Genomic DNA, 18,317 nt, shown 5'->3' with positions numbered 1-18,317 from the left:
GTTTCATCCACATCTGATGGTGCCCTTCAGAGTAATGGTACTGTAAATTCTGCATACTGTGTATAGTTGCATCAAATTTAAGAGTTGAAAATTGTCGTAGAACCATTCTATTTCTAAGAGTTTTCGGATATATCACTTATATAATTTACAGGATGTTACCCAGGAAGTTTCATCCAAATTTGGTTGAGGACTTCAGAGTAAAGGCACTGTAAATTCTGCATGATTTTAATGACTTTATTTACATTGGATTATAGACTATTTTTTTAAAAATCCCCCTCTTGTCATGCAACCATTCCATTTCAAGTTCCAAAGAACTCTGAAAAAACATTTTAGAATAAAATTAGTGTGTAATCTGCATACTGTACAAAACTGATTTTAGGATAACCATATTAAGGAAAAAAAAATAAAAATCCCTGTTTTCATCCCACCATTCCACATTCAGGATTTACTAGACAAAGGGTGTCAAACGTACGGCCCGAGGGCTGGATCAGGCCCGGGAACAGTTTTTATTCAGCAAGCGGGATGAGTTTAAGTATAAAAATGAACCTGACATTTTTGAATGAAAGAAACCGCTGATCTAGATGTGTCCACTCGATGTCGCAATAGCAATTCTTTGTATCTTTTTAGATTATGCTATACACCAGGGGTGCCCATTACGTCGATCGCGAGCTACCAGTCGACCGCGGGGGGTGTGTCAGTCGATCTCCAGCCAGGCTTTTAAAAAAAAATAGACCTAAAAATTAGTGATCATCAATCTTCACCAAGACGTCACTTAAATGACATTCACGGTACCGGAGGGTCTTGTGAGATGACGCTGGCTGCTGCTAGATCATTATTATGAAAATATGACCGAGAGGAAGGCGAGAAACACTTTTTATTTCAACAGACTCTCGCGCCGTACCTTCCGTCAAAACTCTAAAGGCCGACTGCGCATTTCCTATCTTCACAATAAAAGCCCTGCTTCATGCTGCCCGCGCTAACTAAATACAGAGTCTCGGAAAACTGGCGTGCACAAGCGACCCCTCAGAAAGCTGGCGTGCACATCACTTGTGCACGCCAGCTTTCTGAGACTCTTATTTTGTTAGCGCAGGCAGCATGAAGCAGGGCTTTTATTGTGAAGATAGGAAATGTGCAGTCGGCCTTTAGAGTTTTGACGGAAGGGACGGCGCGAAAGTCTGTTGAAATAAAAAGTGTTTCTCGCCTTCCTCTCTTTGTCATTTTTTCATAATAATGAACTGGCAGCAGCCAGCGTCATCTCACAAGACCCTCGGGTGCCGTGAATGTCAATCAAGCAAGCTACGGAATTTGCCGCCAATGTTTTTCTTGTAAAGTGTATGGAAGCTGGATGAATTAGATGCCAAAAACCAACCACTTTCATGTGGTATTGTACAGAAAAGGACAACTTTTTTTCTCCTCCATTTGAAAATGTGGGCGTTATCATCATTACTGTCTGATTCCAATCAATGCAAGTCATCAGAATCAGGTAATACACCAACTTATATTCTTGTCTTTGTGAAAGAAAGACATCTATATGTGTTACACATGCTTGTATTATCATTAAACACATTTAACTTGTTTACAAAAATGTCTCTTTCATAAATAAATAAATATAAATGATATATATAAATGAGGTAGATCCCCTCGAGTTGGTCAATTGAAAAGTAGCTCACCTGCAGAAAAAGTGTGGGCACCCCTGCTATACACAAATAAACCACATGAGGTTTGTACATCAGTCGAGGAAAAGGACCACAACATAAACATACTATAATTTGATTTTGATGTATATTTTTTTATCTTGATTGAAAATTAATGTAAATCAGTCAACTCATTGGTTATCACACAATTTATTAAGAACATAAAAATAACGTCAAATAAAGAGAATATTAACCGCAACATGTAAGTGTAAAAAACAAAACATGATTTCTTCTATTTCAGAATGTGCTTGTTCTATTTTCAAAAAAAGAAAACAATCCGAAGTTGTCTTTATTTTGAAGTTATCGTGCTGTGATTTTATTTGTCCGACTTGGGAGTACCGTATCCAAAAATAATTAGCGCATGCTTAGTATTACCGCCTGGTCAAAATTCGTGACGTCAAGAGTGACACTTCCCCTGTCATCATTTTCAAAATGGAGGAGGCTGATTTCAATACCGGTAATTTGAAATCGCGTAGAGAGAAAAAGATTAAGATCTATTCAGTAGGATTTAAGGTCCAAGCTTACATCACACTCAATTTTTTACTGCATACCTTTTGATAAGTGCCGGAGTGAGAAGAGGTTTTAAATAATTAGCGCATGCTTACTTTTACCGCATGCCTTTGGTAAGCGCAGGAGTGAGAAGAGGTTTTACAATTATTAGCGCATGCTTACTTTTACCGCATGCCTTTGGTAAGCGTATGAGTGAGAAGAGGTTTTATAATTATTAGTGCGTGCTTACTTTTACCGCATGCCTTTGGTAAGCGCCGGAGTGAGAAGAGGTTTTAAATAATTAGCGCATGCTTACTTTTACCGCATGCCTTTGGTAAGCGCAGGAGTGAGAAGAGGTTTTACAATTATTAGCGCACGCTTACTTTTACCGCATGCCTTTGGTAAGCGCGGGAGTGAGAAGAGGTTTTACAATTATTAGCGCATGCTTACTTTTACCGCATGCCTTTGGTAAGCGCAGGAGTGAGAAGAGGTTTTATAATTATTAGCGCGTGCTTACTTTTACCGCATGCCTTTGGTAAGTGCAGGAGTGAGAAGAGGTTTTGCAATTATTAGTGCATGCTTACTTTTACCGCATGCCTTTGGTAAGCGGAGTGAAAAGAGGTTTTACAATTATTAGCGCATGCTTACTTTTACCGCATGCCTTTGGTAAGCGGAGGAGTGAGAAGAGGTTTTACAATTATTAGCGCATGCTTACTTTTACCGCATGCCTTTGGTAAGCGCAGGAGTGAGAAGAGGTTTTACAATTATTAGCGCATGCTTACTTTTACTGCATGCCTTTGGTAAGCGCAGGAATGAGAAGAGGTTTTACAATTATTAGCGCATTCTTACTTTTACAGCATGCCTTTGGTAAGCGCAGGAGTGAGAAGAGGTTTTACAATTATTAGCGCATGCTTACTTTTACCGCATGCCTTTGGTAAGCGCAGGAGTGCGAAGAGGTTTTACAATTATTAGCGCATGCTTACTTTTACCGCATGCCTTTGGTAAGCGCAGGAGTGAGAAGAGGTTTTAAATAATTAGCGCATGCTTACTTTTACCGCATGCCTTTGGTAAGCAGAGGAATGAGAAGAGGTTTTACAATTATTAGCGCATGCTTACTTTTACCGCATGCCTTTGGTAAGCGCAGGAGTGAGAAGAGGTTTTACAATTATTAGCGCGTGCTTACTTTTACCGCATGCCTTTGGTAAGCGCAGGAGTGAGAAAAGGTTTTACAATTATTAGCGCGTGCTTACTTTTACCGCATGCCTTTGGTAAGTGCAGGAGTGAGAAGAGGTTTTACAATTATTAGCGCATGCTTACTTTTACCGCATGCCTTTTGGTAAGCACAGGAGTGAGAAGAGGTTTTACAATTATTAGCGCATGCTTACTTTTACCGCATGCCTTTTGGCAAGCACAGGAGTGAGAAGAGGTTTTACAATTATTAGCGCATGCTTACTTTTACCGCATGACTTTGGTAAGCGCAGGAGTGAGAAGAGGTTTTACAATTATTAGCGCATGCTTACTTTTACCGCATGCCTTTGGTAAGCGCAGGAGTGAGAAGAGGTTTTACAATTATTAGCGCATGCTTACTTTTACCGCATGCCTTTGGTAAGCGGAGGAGTGAGAAGAGGTTTTACAATTATTAGCGCATGCTTACTTTTACCGCATGCCTTTGGTAAGCGCAGGAGTGAGAAGAGGTTTTACAATTATTAGCGCATGCTTACTTTTACCGCATGCCTTTGGTAAGCGCAGGAGTGAGAAGAGGTTTTAAATAATTAGCGCATGCTTACTTTTACCGCATGCCTTTGGTAAGCGCAGGAGTGAGAAGAGGTTTTATAATTATTAGTGCGTGCTTACTTTTACTGCATGCCTTTGGTAAGCGCAGGAGTGAGAAGAGGTTTTACAATTATTAGCGCATGCTTACTTTTACCGCATGCCTTTGGTAAGCGCAGGAGTGAGAAGAGGTTTTACAATTATTAGCGCATGCTTACTTTTACCGCATGCCTTTGGTAAGCGCAGGAGTGAGAAGAGGTTTTACAATTATTAGCGCATGCTTACTTTTACCGCATGCCTTTGGTAAGCGCAGGAGTGAGAAGAGGTTTTACAATTATTAGCGCATGCTTACTTTTACCGCATGCCTTTGGTAAGCGCAGGAGTGAGAAGAGGTTTTAAATAATTAGCGCATGCTTACTTTTACCGCATGCCTTTGGTAAGCGCAGGAGTGAGAAGAGGTTTTACAATTATTAGCGCGTGCTTACTTTTACCGCATGCCTTTGGTAAGCGCAGGAGTGAGAAGAGGTTTTACAATTATTAGCGCATGCTTACTTTTACCGCATGCCTTTGGTAAGCGCAGGAGTGAGAAGAGGTTTTACAATTATTAGCGCATGCTTACTTTTACCGCATGCCTTTGGTAAGCGCAGGAGTGAGAAGAGGTTTTGCAATTATTAGCGCATGCTTACTTTTAAAGCATGCCTTTGGTAAGCGGAGGAGTGAGAAGAGGTTTTGCAATTAGCGCATGCTTACTTTTACCGCATGCCTTTGGTAAGTGGAGGAGTGAGAAGAGGTTTTACAATTATTAGCGCATGCTTACTTTTACCGCATGCCTTTGGTAAGGGCAGGAGTGAGAAGAGGTTTTACAATTATTAGCGCATGCTTACTTTTACCGCATGCCTTTGGTAAGCGCAGGAGTGAGAAGAGGTTTTACAATTATTAGCGCATGCTTACTTTTACCGCATGCCTTTGGTAAGCGCAGGAGTGAGAAGAGGTTTTACAATTATTAGCGCATGCTTACTTTTACCGCATGCCTTTGGTAAGCGCAGGAGTGAGAAGAGGTTTTACAATTATTAGCGCATGCTTACTTTTACAGCATGCCTTTGGTAAGCGCAGGAATGAGAAGAGGTTTCGCAATTATTAGCGCATGCTTACTTTTACCACATGCCTTTGGTAAGCGCAGGAATGAGAAGAGGTTTCGCAATTAGCGCATGCTTACTTTTACCGCATGACTTTGGTAAGCGCAGGAATGAGCAGAGGTTTTACAATTATTAGCGCATGCTTACTTTTACCGCATGCCTTTTGGTAAGCGCAGGAGTGAGAAGAGGTTTTGCAATTATTAGCGCATGCTTACTTTTACCGCATGCCTTTGGTAAGCGCAGGAGTGAGAAGAGGTTTTACAATTATTAGCGCATGCTTACTTTTACCGCATGCCTTTGGTAAGCGCAGGAGTGAGAAGAGGTTTTACAATTAGCGCATGCTTACTTTTACCGCATGTCTTTGGTAAGCGCAGGAATGAGAATTGGTTTTACAATTATTAGCGCATGCTTACTTTTACCGCATGCCTTTGGTAAGCGCAGAAGTGAGAAGAGGTTTTACAATTATTAGCACATGCTTACTTTTACCGCATGCCTTTGGTAAGCGCAGGAATGAGAAGAGGTTTTGCAATTATTAGCGCATGCTTACTTTTACCGCATGCCTTTGGTAAGCGCAGGAGTGAGAAGAGGTTTTGCAATTATTAGCGCATGCTTACTTTTACCGCATGCCTTTGGTAAGCGGAGGAGTGAGAAGAGGTTTTACAATTATTAGCACATGCTTACTTTTACCGCATGCCTTTGGTAAGCGGAGGAGTGAGAAGAGGTTTTACAATTATTAGCGCATGCTTACTTTTACCGCATGCTTTTGGTAAGCGCAGGAGTGAGAAGAGGTTTTACAATTATTAGCGCATGCTTACTTTTACCGCATGCGTTTGGTAAGCGCAGGAGTGAGAAGAGGTTTTGCAATTATTAGCGCATGCTTACTTTTACCGCATGCCTTTGGTAAGCGGAGGAGTGAGAAGAGGTTTTACAATTATTAGCACACGCTTACTTTTACCGCATGCCTTTGGTAAGCGCAGGAGTGAGAAGAGGTTTTGCAATTATTAGCGCATGCTTACTTTTACCGGAATGAGAAGAGGTTTTACAATTATTAGCGCACGCTTACTTTTACCGCATGCCTTTGGTAAGCGCAGGAGTGAGAAGAGGTTTTACAATTATTAGCGCATGCTTACTTTTACCGCGTGCCTCTGGTAAGCGGAGGAGTGAGAAGAGGTTTTACAATTATTAGCGCGTGCTTACTTTTACCGCATGCCTTTGGTAAGCGGAGGAGTGAGAAGAGGTTTTACAATTATTAGCGCATGCTTACTTTTACCGCATGCCTTTGGTAAGCGCAGGAGTGAGAAGAGGTTTTGCAATTATTAGCGCATGCTTACTTTTACCACATGCCTTTGGTAAGCGCAGGAGTGAGAAGAGGTTTTGCAATTATTAGCGCATGCTTACTTTTACCGCATGCCTTTGGTAAGCAGAGGAGTGAGAAGAAGTTTTACAATTATTAGCGCATGCTTACTTTTACCGCATGCCTTTGGTAAGCACAGGAGTGAGAAGAGGTTTTGCAATTATTAGCGAGTGCTTACTTTTACCGCATGCCTTTGGTAAGTGCAGGAGTGAGAAGAGGTTTTACAATTATGAGCGCATGCTTACTTTTACCGCATGCCTTTGGTAAGCGCAGGAGTGAGAAGAGGTTTTACAATTATGAGCGCATGCTTACTTTTACCGCATGCCTTTGGTAAGCGCAGGAGTGAGAAGAGGTTTTGCAATTATTAGCGTGTGCTTACTTTTACCGCATGCCTTTGGTAAGTGCAGGAGTGAGAAGAGGTTTTACAATTATGAGCGCATGCTTACTTTTACCGCATGCCTTTGGTAAGCGCAGGAGTGAGAAGAGGTTTTGCAATTATTAGCGCGTGCTTACTTTTACTGCATGCCTTTGGTAAGTGCAGGAGTGAGAAGAGGTTTTACAATTATTAGCGCATGCTTACTTTTACCGCATGCCTTTGGTAAGCGCAGGAGTGAGAAGAGGTTTTATAATTTTTAGCGCGTGCTTACTTTTACCGCATGCCTTTGGTAAGCGCAGGAGTGAGAAGAGGTTTTGCAATTATTAGCGCATGCTTACTTTTACCGCATGCCTTTGGTAAGTGCAGGAATGAGAAGAGGTTTTACAATTAATAGCTCATGCTTACTTTTACCGCATGCCTTTGGTAAGCGCAGGAGTGAGAAGAGGTTTTACAATTATTAGCGCATGCTTACTTTTACCGCATGCCTTTGGTAAGCGCAGGAGTGAGAAGAGGTTTTACAATTATTAGTGCATGCTTACTTTTACCGCATGCCTTTGGTAAGCGCAGGAATGAGAAGAGGTTTTACAATTAATAGCTCATGCTTACTTTTACCGCATGCCTTTGGTAAGCGCAGGAGTGAGAAGAGGTTTTGCAATTATTAGCGCGTGCTTACTTTTACTGCATGCCTTTGGTAAGTGCAGGAGTGAGAAGAGGTTTTACAATTATTAGCGCATGCTTACTTTTACCGCATGCCTTTGGTAAGCGCAGGAGTGAGAAGAGGTTTTATAATTTTTAGCGCGTGCTTACTTTTACCGCATGCCTTTGGTAAGCGCAGGAGTGAGAAGAGGTTTTGCAATTATTAGCGCATGCTTACTTTTACCGCATGCCTTTGGTAAGTGCAGGAATGAGAAGAGGTTTTACAATTAATAGCTCATGCTTACTTTTACCGCATGCCTTTGGTAAGCGCAGGAGTGAGAAGAGGTTTTACAATTATTAGCGCATGCTTACTTTTACCGCATGCCTTTGGTAAGCGCAGGAGTGAGAAGAGGTTTTACAATTATTAGTGCATGCTTACTTTTACCGCATGCCTTTGGTAAGCGCAGGAATGAGAAGAGGTTTTACAATTAATAGCTCATGCTTACTTTTACCGCATGCCTTTGGTAAGCGCAGGAGTGAGAAGAGGTTTTGCAATTATTAGCGCATGCTTACTTTTACCGCATGCCTTTGGTAAGCGCAGGAGTGAGAAGAGGTTTTGCAATTATTAGCGCATGCTTACTTTTACCGCATGCCTTTGGTAAGCGCAGGAGTGAGAAGAGGTTTTGCAATTATTAGCGCATGCTTACTTTTACCGCATGCCTTTGGTAAGTGCAGGAATGAGAAGAGGTTTTACAATTAATAGCTCATGCTTACTTTTACCGCATGCCTTTGGTAAGCGCAGGAGTGAGAAGAGGTTTTAAATAATTAGCGCATGCTTACTTTTACCGCATGCTTTTGGTAAGCGCAGGAGTGAGCAGAGGTTTTACAATTATTAGCGCATGCTTACTTTTACCGTATGCCTTTGGTAAGCGCAGGAGTGAGAAGAGATTTTATAATTATTAGCGCGTGCTTACTTTTACCACATGCCTTTGGTAAGCGCAGGAATGAGAAGAGGTTTTACAATTATTAGCGCATGCTTACTTTTACCGCATGCCTTTGGTAAGCGCAGGAGTGAGAAGAGGTTTTAAATAATTAGCGCATGCTTACTTTTACCGCATGCTTTTGGTAAGCGCAGGAGTGAGCAGAGGTTTTACAATTATTAGCGCATGCTTACTTTTACCGTATGCCTTTGGTAAGCGCAGGAGTGAGAAGAGATTTTATAATTATTAGCGCGTGCTTACTTTTACCACATGCCTTTGGTAAGCGCAGGAATGAGAAGAGGTTTTACAATTATTAGCGCATGCTTACTTTTACCGCATGCCTTTGGTAAGCGCAGGAGTGAGAAGAGGTTTTAAATAATTAGCGCATGCTTACTTTTACCGCATGCTTTTGGTAAGCGCAGGAGTGAGCAGAGGTTTTACAATTATTAGCGCATGCTTACTTTTACCGTATGCCTTTTGGTAAGCGCAGGAGTGAGAAGAGGTTTTGCAATTATTAGCGCACGCTTACTTTTACCGCATGCCTTTGGTAAGCGCAGGAGTGAGAAGAGATTTTATAATTATTAGCGCGTGCTTACTTTTACCACATGCCTTTGGTAAGCGCAGGAATGAGAAGAGGTTTTACAATTATTAGCGCATGCTTACTTTTACCGCATGCCTTTGGTAAGCGCAGGAGTGAGAAGAGGTTTTGCAATTATTAGCGCATGCTTACTTTTACCGCATGCCTTTGGTAAGCGCAGGAGTGAGAAGAGGTTTTATAATTATTAGCGCGTGCTTACTTTTACCGCATGCCTTTGGTAAGCGGAGGAGTGAGAAGAGGTTTTGCAATTATTAGCGCATGCTTACTTTTACCGCATGCCTTTGGTAAGTGCAGGAGTGAGAAGAGGTTTTAAATTAATTAGCGCCCCAGCGGCAATTCAAGAAAATACGGTATATTTTCTTCCATGTGGCCCCCGATCTGAAATGAGTTTGACACCACTCTACTTGACAGTCCTTGCATGTCACACAGGGAATTTCATCCACATCCGATGATGCACTTCAGAGTAATGGTACTGTAAATTTTGCACACTTTATATGTAGTCGCATCAAATTTAAGAGTCAAAAATTGTCGTACAACTATTCTAATTCTAAGATTTACAAGATAGTTTTCAGGTATATCACTCATAAACTTTCATGCAAACAAAGTCGGCATTTCAGAATAAAAGCCCTGCAAAGTCTGCGGCTGTCGCACCTTTCAGGAAGTTGCAGATGTTGCTCCTCTCCTTGCCCATGGTGACCACAGGTGAGTCGGGGGCTTCTCTCCCAACAAACGCCTCTTGTCCCAAAGACATCCACATGTGATGTGTGGCGACTTTGACGAAATCCAACGACATGAAGGTGGGACCCCAGTCTTCGTACGTAAAATTGGGATTCTTGGACATGAGGATCGTTTGGTCAGATTTAAGGATAGCCTTCTTGGCCAAGCTCGGCGAAACAAGGCTCACAATTCGCAGCAAAGTGACAAAACAAATAAAATACATGCACATGCATGCTGCTTGAAGGTAGACTCCCAATTTTTGCAGAAACATGACTTCGAGTGTGCTTGAAGTCCCGAGTGTGTCTGCTCAGTTTGAGTTGGAGTCTTTAACCATACACAAAATGCCTGTTAACGCCTACATGTAGTGATGCATTCAGCGGCAACTCGTAATTTCGACAACTATTGGTGCATAATTACTATACCTGATCGAATATATATATATATTTTACATTTAGTGAAAAATATCCAACGTCTTTGACAAGCATTGCCTTACATAACGCATATGAAACAAATGTTTCAAAGAAATACATCCGTACAACTGTCTGTTTTTTTCCCCCCTACACTGTTGTCGGCTCCCTAATTCTCACAATTATTATCGTGACGCAGCGATTTCTCAAGCCAATTTATTTGACACATTTTAATTGCTCAATCGTCACACAAGAACGTGAAACCAGCCCGACAACTTCGATAAGATACAGGTTATGTATTACATTTGCTTTGTGGCGTTATAAAAGCGAGGCTAACTAACCTAAAAAAAAACCTACATTTGTCTTATTAAAGGTTATCTGCCAATCAACCATTGTTGCTAATTTAGGAAGCTAGCTCGTTTCCTTTTAATGATGCCGCTTTTATTTACAACTGTAGAAATGCACAATGTATTTAATTGGCATTATAAACTTGCTTGAGTATAAAACATGTTTAAACATGTTTTTAATGTCACTTTTGGTGGGAACTAGCTACAAATGTACTTGTTGCAATGCTAGCTGGGGTGTTGCTAATAAATGTGCAAATCAACCACATCACAGGTGTTCCAAATTATTGAAGTAAAATACCACTACAGTGCTTGCTTTGGTATATTTTTATACTTCAATAATCTTTTTGGGGCGCTTTCTGTACCCTCTAATTCAGTGTTTTCCAACCACTGTGCCGCAGCACACTAGTGTGCCTAGAGCAGGGATCGGCAACCCGCGGCTCTTTGACCACTCTGATGTGGCTCAGCGGCATACTTGCCAACCGCCCGGAGAAGTCCGGTTGATTTCTAATTGTAATGTCTCTATCAGAAATCTCCCGGGTAAACATTTTTCTATTTTCACCCAGATATCAACTTTGACGCCGTGCCGTGATGACAATGCCTCTAACACCCTTTTCTACATGTCATCGCGCCAGGATTTTCACCATGCTATCTGCGTGCCGGGCGTCCGGTCACATTTTGGATGCGACTTCTATCTGAACGCACGCGCAACTGCAAGGCATACTTGTTCAACAGCCATACAGGTCACACTGAGGGGTGTGATTAGGGCTGCCCTTTTTTAATATAGTGATATTTTTAGGCCATATCGCGATATACGATATATATTACGATATTTTGCCTTGGCCTTGAATGAACACTCGATGCATATAATCACAACAGTATGATGATTCTATGTGTATACATTTAAACATTGTTCTTCATACTGCATTCATATATGCTACTATTAAACTTTCATGCAGAGAGGGAAATCACAACTAAGTCAATTGAACAAAAGTGTATTTATTAAAGTTATTAAGCAATGGCACAAACATTCAAGTCATTTCCAAAACATAATTTGCAAGCTTGTCAGAGACATTTTAAGTGTCAAATAAAAATGAGTTGCATAACAGGAAATCGAATAGTATTTGTCCTTCACTATGTTGTATGTTACTAAGGTTATGAAATTCTCTTCATTCTCTAGCGAGTGACTTTACAAACGATGTTACATATTAGCAGTAATGCTACTTTTATAGCACACACACTTGACAAATTACGGTTGTCTGTTCGACATATTCCCACTTGAAGCCAAACCACTGCTTGACGATGAAAACCCAGCTGTTGTTATTGGGAATTAAGTCTTCCTTCATTTGTTACCAGATCCGCACCTTCTTTCTCTTGTACGGCTACGTTAGCAGCTAACATTAGCCACGTCGCTACCTCTCTGCCCTTTTTTTTTTTTTTTCACTTCTCTGCCCTGCGAGGGCGTTTATGTGACGTGTGACGTATGTGCGCCTGCTTGTCTGTGAGAAGGAGAGACAGGAAAGAGCGAGGAGAGCCTGAAGTGTACGCCCGCAGCTAAAAGTCCTGCGTGTGAACGTATATTCGAATATTACGATATAGTCATTTTCTATATCGCACAGAGACAAATCCGCGATATATCGTATCTATCGATATATCGCCCAGCCCTAGTTGTGATAAACAACTTTAACACTCTTATTAATATGCGCCACACTGTGAACCCACACCAAACGTCCGTTGTGTCCTGAGCAAGACACTTCACCCTTGCTCCTGATGGGTGCTGGTTGGCGCCTTGCATGGCAGCTCCCTCCATCAGTGTGTGAATGGGTAAATGTGGAAGTAGTGTAAAAGCGCTTTGAGTACCTTGAAGGTAGAAAAGCGCTATACAAGTACAACCCATTTATCATTTAAACAAGAATGACAAACACATTTCAGGAGAACAACCGCAGCACTATAACACAACATAAACACGACAGAACAAATACCCAGAATCCCATGTATCCCAGCTACAACCAACCCCCCCCGAACCCTACCCACCTCAACCGATGCACGGTATTGCTGTTGAATAAGGATGCCTTGCAGTCTCTTACGTGTATCTGCAATAGCCTCGTCAAATAATTCCTTGGGCTGGCAAGTTATTTGTACAAACTGTAGAGGGCGGTAGTGACATCATTATACGCCCTTATTATTGTTCATTGGGTGAACACCAGAGTACATTCGAGAGAATAATTACTCTGATATTCGGGAGTCTCCCGGGGAAATTGGTACGGTTGGCAGGTGTGGCGCTGTCAAGCAGCATTCATATACATAAAACTCGCGGGCCGCACTAACATTAAATTTTCATATTAAGGTGCGGACCCCCTGTCTGAGACCCCTGGCTTATACATAGCAAAAAAAACCTATGTATGCAGTATTATTTCATTATAAATTTCAAGAGTTATGTGGCTCCAAATGTTTTCTTTACTTTGTGAAACGGGTCAAAATGGCTCTTTGAGTAGTAAAAGTTGCCGACCCCTGGCCTAGAAATAGTCTGGTGTGCCGTGGGAGATTATGTAATTTCACCTCATTGGGTTAAAAATATTTTTTTTGCAAACCAGTAATTATAATCCGCAAGTGTCTGTGCTGTCTAGAGCTCGCCAGACTAACCGTGTAATACTCTTCCATATCAGTAGGTGGCAGCCGGTAGCTAATTGCTTTGTAGATGTCGGGAACATGGTTTTGTCGTGATCACAATATGCGGGAGGCAGCGTGCAAGTAAAAAGGTATCCAACACTTAACCCAAAAATAAAAAAAAAGGTGAGTGCCGCTAAGAAAAGGCATTGAAGCTAAGGGAAGGTTACGCAAAACAAAACTATAACTGACCTGGCCTCAAAGTACATAAAAAAAGAATGCTGGACGACAGCAAAGACTTACAGCATGTGGAGCAGACGGCGCCCACAAAGTACATCCATACATGACATGACAAATTAACAATGTCCCCACAAAAGGATGATAGCGTCCGCACAACTTAAATAGTCTTGATTGCGAAAACAAAGCAGGTGCGGGGAATAGGGTTCAAGGAAGACATGAAACTGCTACAGGAAAATACCAACAAATGAGGAAAAGCCACCAAAATGGGAGCACAAGACAAGAACTAAAACACTACACACAGGCAGGAAAACAGCATACAACTCAAATTAAGTCACGGCGTGATGTGACAGTTTGTGACAGCACATCTACTTTGAGAGAAGAGCTATAGTGATGCATGGTTGGTTATGGTTTGATTTATATCCAAAAATTGCGAGAAGAACTTTTTATTGTCAATGTTGGCTACTGAGTTTCATTTTTTTTGTTTTCTGCTGTTTGTGTGCCTTTTGGATTTTTTCAATGAATTAAAAAAATATGCCTTGGCTCAGAAAAGGTTGAAAAACCCTGCTTTAATTAAATGTCCCATTTTGCTTAACATTGTACCCTGATGTTTTGACATTGGCTGAATGGGTTTGCTGTACTTGTAGAAATGAATTGTACTGAATAAAATAGGACAGGTTTCCAATAGTCTTACTTTGAATAATCTTTCCAATAATTGCATTTTTATGCAGCAACCAAAGCAATAAATGACAACTTAAGAGAGGAGACTTTAGCTAAGGCCTGCGATTAATTCCACAAAATTGTTTTTTCTAAGTCTTTTTTTTTTTTTTTTTTATGCCAACAGAGCGATGGAAGCAATAGAAGATCATGGAAAATAAATGGAGTATACGTCAGAAAACAAGCTGTTTGATGTGAAGGGAATGGCCTCACCAGCACAGCAATGCGGGTCAAATGGGTGAGTACACTTTTAACTTGAACAGTGTAACTTATTTATACACTTAAATGTAATATTTAAACAGGGTAAATGTCTTGGATTGCTATTAAGGACACTGTTTCTATATTCATTTATGTATGCTCATCAGAATGGAAGACTTGGATGTACAATAATCCTTAGGTGACGTAATTGTATTTCTTTTGACTGCAAACTTGTAGGACTGACTCAACAGTGCCTCCAGCAATGTCGTTTTTATCTTTATTTTACACATTAAATGAGGAATGACATTTGTGTTATTTCTAATATTATTTTTCAGAATTGATACGGTATATTGTCCATTATATTGCCACATTGTCCAAATCTCCCCAAACTGGTCCCTAACGTCTGTGCTGCGAAAATGTTTTTGTGCCTTTACAGTTTTTAAGGTAATCACAAGTTATTCAGTTATTTTCTGACTAGTGACGTGATCCAGCCCCGCCAGCCTTTCCAAATCACCCCAAACTTGTTCCATTCGTTTGTGCTGCAAAAATTGTTCAACTATTATAGTTTTTAAACTATTAATGTTTAATTTTTTGTAAGAAGCCCTTCTATCTTGTCCAAGTAATACATTTTACAGTAATACTGATAATGCTTGTTTTTGTTGAGAATTTCTAACTAACCATGCAAAATATTAAATATTACAATAATACAATTGTACACCAAACAACAACCACAATAATAAATATATTTTCAAAAAATTAATGCACAGATGTTTGTAATGATGCATTTTTTTTCCACAGAAACGTAGATTTTTCACAATTTTTTTTTAACAGTGGGTTCTTTAAAAATAACATACGGTTACGAACATAAAGGATCTTTAACTAGCTTTTTTGCTGTATCGTCCATAAAAAAGCAATGTGGTTCGTCATATCGAGATTCTTTCACATTTATTTTTTTAGTGGGTTTGTAAAATCAGCATTGAGCTCCTGTCAAAAACCAATGTGTTCTTGTCATAAACAGAATCTTTGTACATTGGAGCAAACGAGCAGCAAGGTCAATTCCTCCCAACACAGAAATTATCCAAAACTGGAACCATACAAACCTAGAACGACAAAAAGATCAAAAGCAAATGGATAAGGAAACAGCTGCAAATGTTAAAAAAACACACGCATGACAGAAATGCTGCAAGTTTACAATACAAAACGGAAGTTAGCCAGGCTACCATGGGTGCCGATCCTGAGAGATATCCGTCTTAAAAGACATGAGCAGGATGCAAAGATTCATGGATTTGTTAAATACTAGTCCATAAAAAATCTATTTTATAGTAAAATATCATGTCTTTAGGTCGTTAAAGACTAATAGTTGGAGCCCCTGGTTGCCTAAGTAACTTTCTGGTACAGTGGTAACTTCTGTTTTTGTTCTGTGAACTTGCAGCGTTTGTTTGATTGCAGCATTCTTTAATTGCAGAATGCTTACACGTGCATGTGTTTTATGGTCTTCATGTGTTTTTGTTTTGGATCATTTCTGTGTTTGGACGTTTACCCCGTTCGACTAAGGTGTCACCGGCTGGCGATTTAGCAGCGTATCTTTAATAACAGAGTAGCGCGCCAGTGTTTTCCAACCTTTATTGAACCAATGCATATGTATTCCATTACACAGATCTCACCACCAAACAAAATGTCACAAAAAGTACATATGTAACCGGAAGTGGACTGATATCGGGTATCGGCCCAATATCAGCAAAGAAACCAGTACCTGATTATTTCGGCTTGCATCTCATCATTCCAATATAAGCTTCGATATAAAGCAGTCCTGCAGCGTTTTTACTTGTGTAAAGCTGGACAGCCTGATAACATTTTCATATCTTCCAACAAGCACACAGGGTTGGTCTTTCTTTGTATTGTACTGAAGTCATATACAAAATGTAAACATGGTAGGCTATAGGCTACTAGGAGCTAAACGGCCCATCAGACAGTAGCACACAAACTAGATATACGCAATAACTGTCCTTAATTGAACAAAATTGCAGACTAAAAACACCACATTTGTCATTTCAGTGCATCCGGAAAGCGCTTCACTTTTCCAAATGTTATGTTAAAGCCTTATGAGGTTAAAGCCAATGAGGTGGTGACTTGTCCAGGGTGTACCGCGCCTACCGCCCGAATGCAGCTGAGATAGGCTCCAGCACACCCCGCCTACCCCGAAAGGGACAAGCGGTAGAAGATGGAAGGAATAAATGCATTTTTGTCCTCAAAATTCTAGGGGAGTAGGTTTTAAAAAAAAAAATTTTCAGCAAATATATTGCAAATAAAAATAAATCACATGTTTTACATAAGTATTTACAGCCTTTGCTCAATACTTAAGCAGCAATTACAGCCTCAAGTGATTATTTAATACGATGCCACAAGCAACATATTACCAATGTTCGCGAAATTACTTAAAAAAAGTAATTAATTGTATTGTCTTATGACTTGACCAAAAAACTAATTTAATTACTAACTGAAGTAAACTAAAATTACTTTTTAATACATGTAAATAATTAGTGGGGAAAGTAATTAACGTGAGACCTTTAACAAAAAAATATGTGGCATTTATGCAGTTAAGACTGTTCACTTGGCCAAAAAACACTAATTCTGAAGAGAGCAGCATATGTGGTTTTGTGTTTGTTTTTAAAAAGCGGTGCCTTTTGCCAAGTGACGTGTGACGTCAGCGAGAGCGCGCTCAGAAATGTAGTTTAGTCCGGCAGTGTTTATAAGCTTAGCGGCGGCAGTTTGCCGGCTGTTACAGCAGTTTGTTGAATATTTTCACTGGATTGTCTTACCTCTAGTTAATAGATTGAATGTTCTTCGATGGCTGTCATATGTACTTGTCCACAAACACGGTATTGTAGGATGGCAAGCTTGTCTCTTCAGTCACTGTTTTGTTGTTCATTATTCCTTCTTAGTAGTAGTGTGTATGTGTGCATGTATTACATAATGTTTGCAGTGTGATGTCGCCTCCCTCTATTGGTGCTGATTGTTTCTTAAATTGGTAAAAATATATATCCTGCATTAAACTTGCTGTGATTCTGACGCTGACCACATCAAAAGTAGCGTGCCACGTAACATTAAACGTGTTGCTAATGCCATTGTAATGTACATGAAAGTAATTAGATTCCACGTTAATAGTAAAAGTAATAATGTTAACGCCATTGTTATACAATGTTGTTTTTATATAAAACTTACTAAATAACCCCGTTATTACAAACACTGCATACTACTTACATCAGGGGTGTCCATTAGGTAAAAAAATAGACCTAAAAATTACCAACTATCAATAACTTTCACTTCTCTTATGTCACTTCTGATGTGTTGAAATTGAAGTTTACTTTTTCGATATCATATCTGGTGCTTGCTTCATAAAAAAAGTCATTTTTAGAGGAGGAAGGGAAGGTGTACAGTAAGGTAAAAAACACACCTTGACTGAGATATACTTACCAACTTTTTATTTTTATTTTGTAAGAGTTTTTGACTTCTTAAATATGCCTGGATCTGTTGCCAGATAGTACCTTTTTTCTTCCAAGTAATCTAAGTTGTGGTTGGATTACAAAACGCAAAACTAAATATAAATATATAAAACAAAATTAAATGTTCCCTTGATTTAAATGATTTTGAATGAAATATGTTGAATTTTGCAAATAGGGATGACTTAGCTCGGTTGGTAGAGCGGCCGTGCCAGCAACTTGAGGGTTGCAGCTTTGATTCCCGCTCCGCCGTCCTAGTCACTGCCGTTGTGTCCTTGGGCAAGACACTTTACCCACCTGCTGCCAGTGCCACCCACACTGGTTTAAATATAACTTAGATATTGGGTTTCACAATGTAAAGCGCTTTGAGTCACTACAGAAAAGCGCTATATAAATATAATTCACTTCACTTCACTTGAGAATGCTGGCTTGCTTCGATCTTAGTATGAAAAAAAAAAAAATGACCGGCAGCAATGCGAGCTCTTTTTATTTCAACTGACTCTCCCCTTACTGTCCGTCAAAAATGTAAAGACCGCCAGCACAGTTCCAATCTTAGG

At 40.1% G+C, this 18,317-nt stretch overlaps 2 protein-coding genes across 4 annotated transcripts in view; one reads left to right on the top strand and one right to left on the bottom strand.

The window, feature by feature from the left end:
• Positions 1 to 18,317, top strand: part of LOC133543801 (zinc finger protein GLIS1) — a 338,673-nt gene that overhangs the window by 28,568 nt on the left and 291,788 nt on the right. For both annotated transcript variants that reach the window (XM_061888593.1, XM_061888592.1), the window contains exon 3: positions 14,190 to 14,300. The gene's annotated coding sequence lies outside the window, so the exon portion shown is untranslated. The remainder of the gene's footprint in view (positions 1 to 14,189; positions 14,301 to 18,317) is intronic.
• Positions 1 to 18,317, bottom strand: part of dio1 (iodothyronine deiodinase 1) — a 38,473-nt gene that overhangs the window by 14,881 nt on the left and 5,275 nt on the right. Inside the window, exon 1 of one of the 2 annotated variants that reach the window (XM_061888594.1) lies at positions 9,685 to 10,077. The exons of the other annotated variant lie outside the window; for it this stretch is intronic. Coding sequence (XP_061744578.1) covers positions 9,685 to 10,021 — 337 coding nt within the window. The 5' untranslated portion in view covers positions 10,022 to 10,077. Of the gene's footprint in view, positions 1 to 9,684; positions 10,078 to 18,317 lie in introns of those variants that run through there. 2 annotated transcript variants of the gene reach the window in all.

This window comes from Nerophis ophidion, linkage group LG26 (genome assembly GCF_033978795.1).
Source record: "Nerophis ophidion isolate RoL-2023_Sa linkage group LG26, RoL_Noph_v1.0, whole genome shotgun sequence".
NCBI lineage: Eukaryota > Metazoa > Chordata > Actinopteri > Syngnathiformes > Syngnathidae > Nerophis > Nerophis ophidion.
This window is presented reverse-complemented; position numbering and strand designations above follow the sequence as displayed.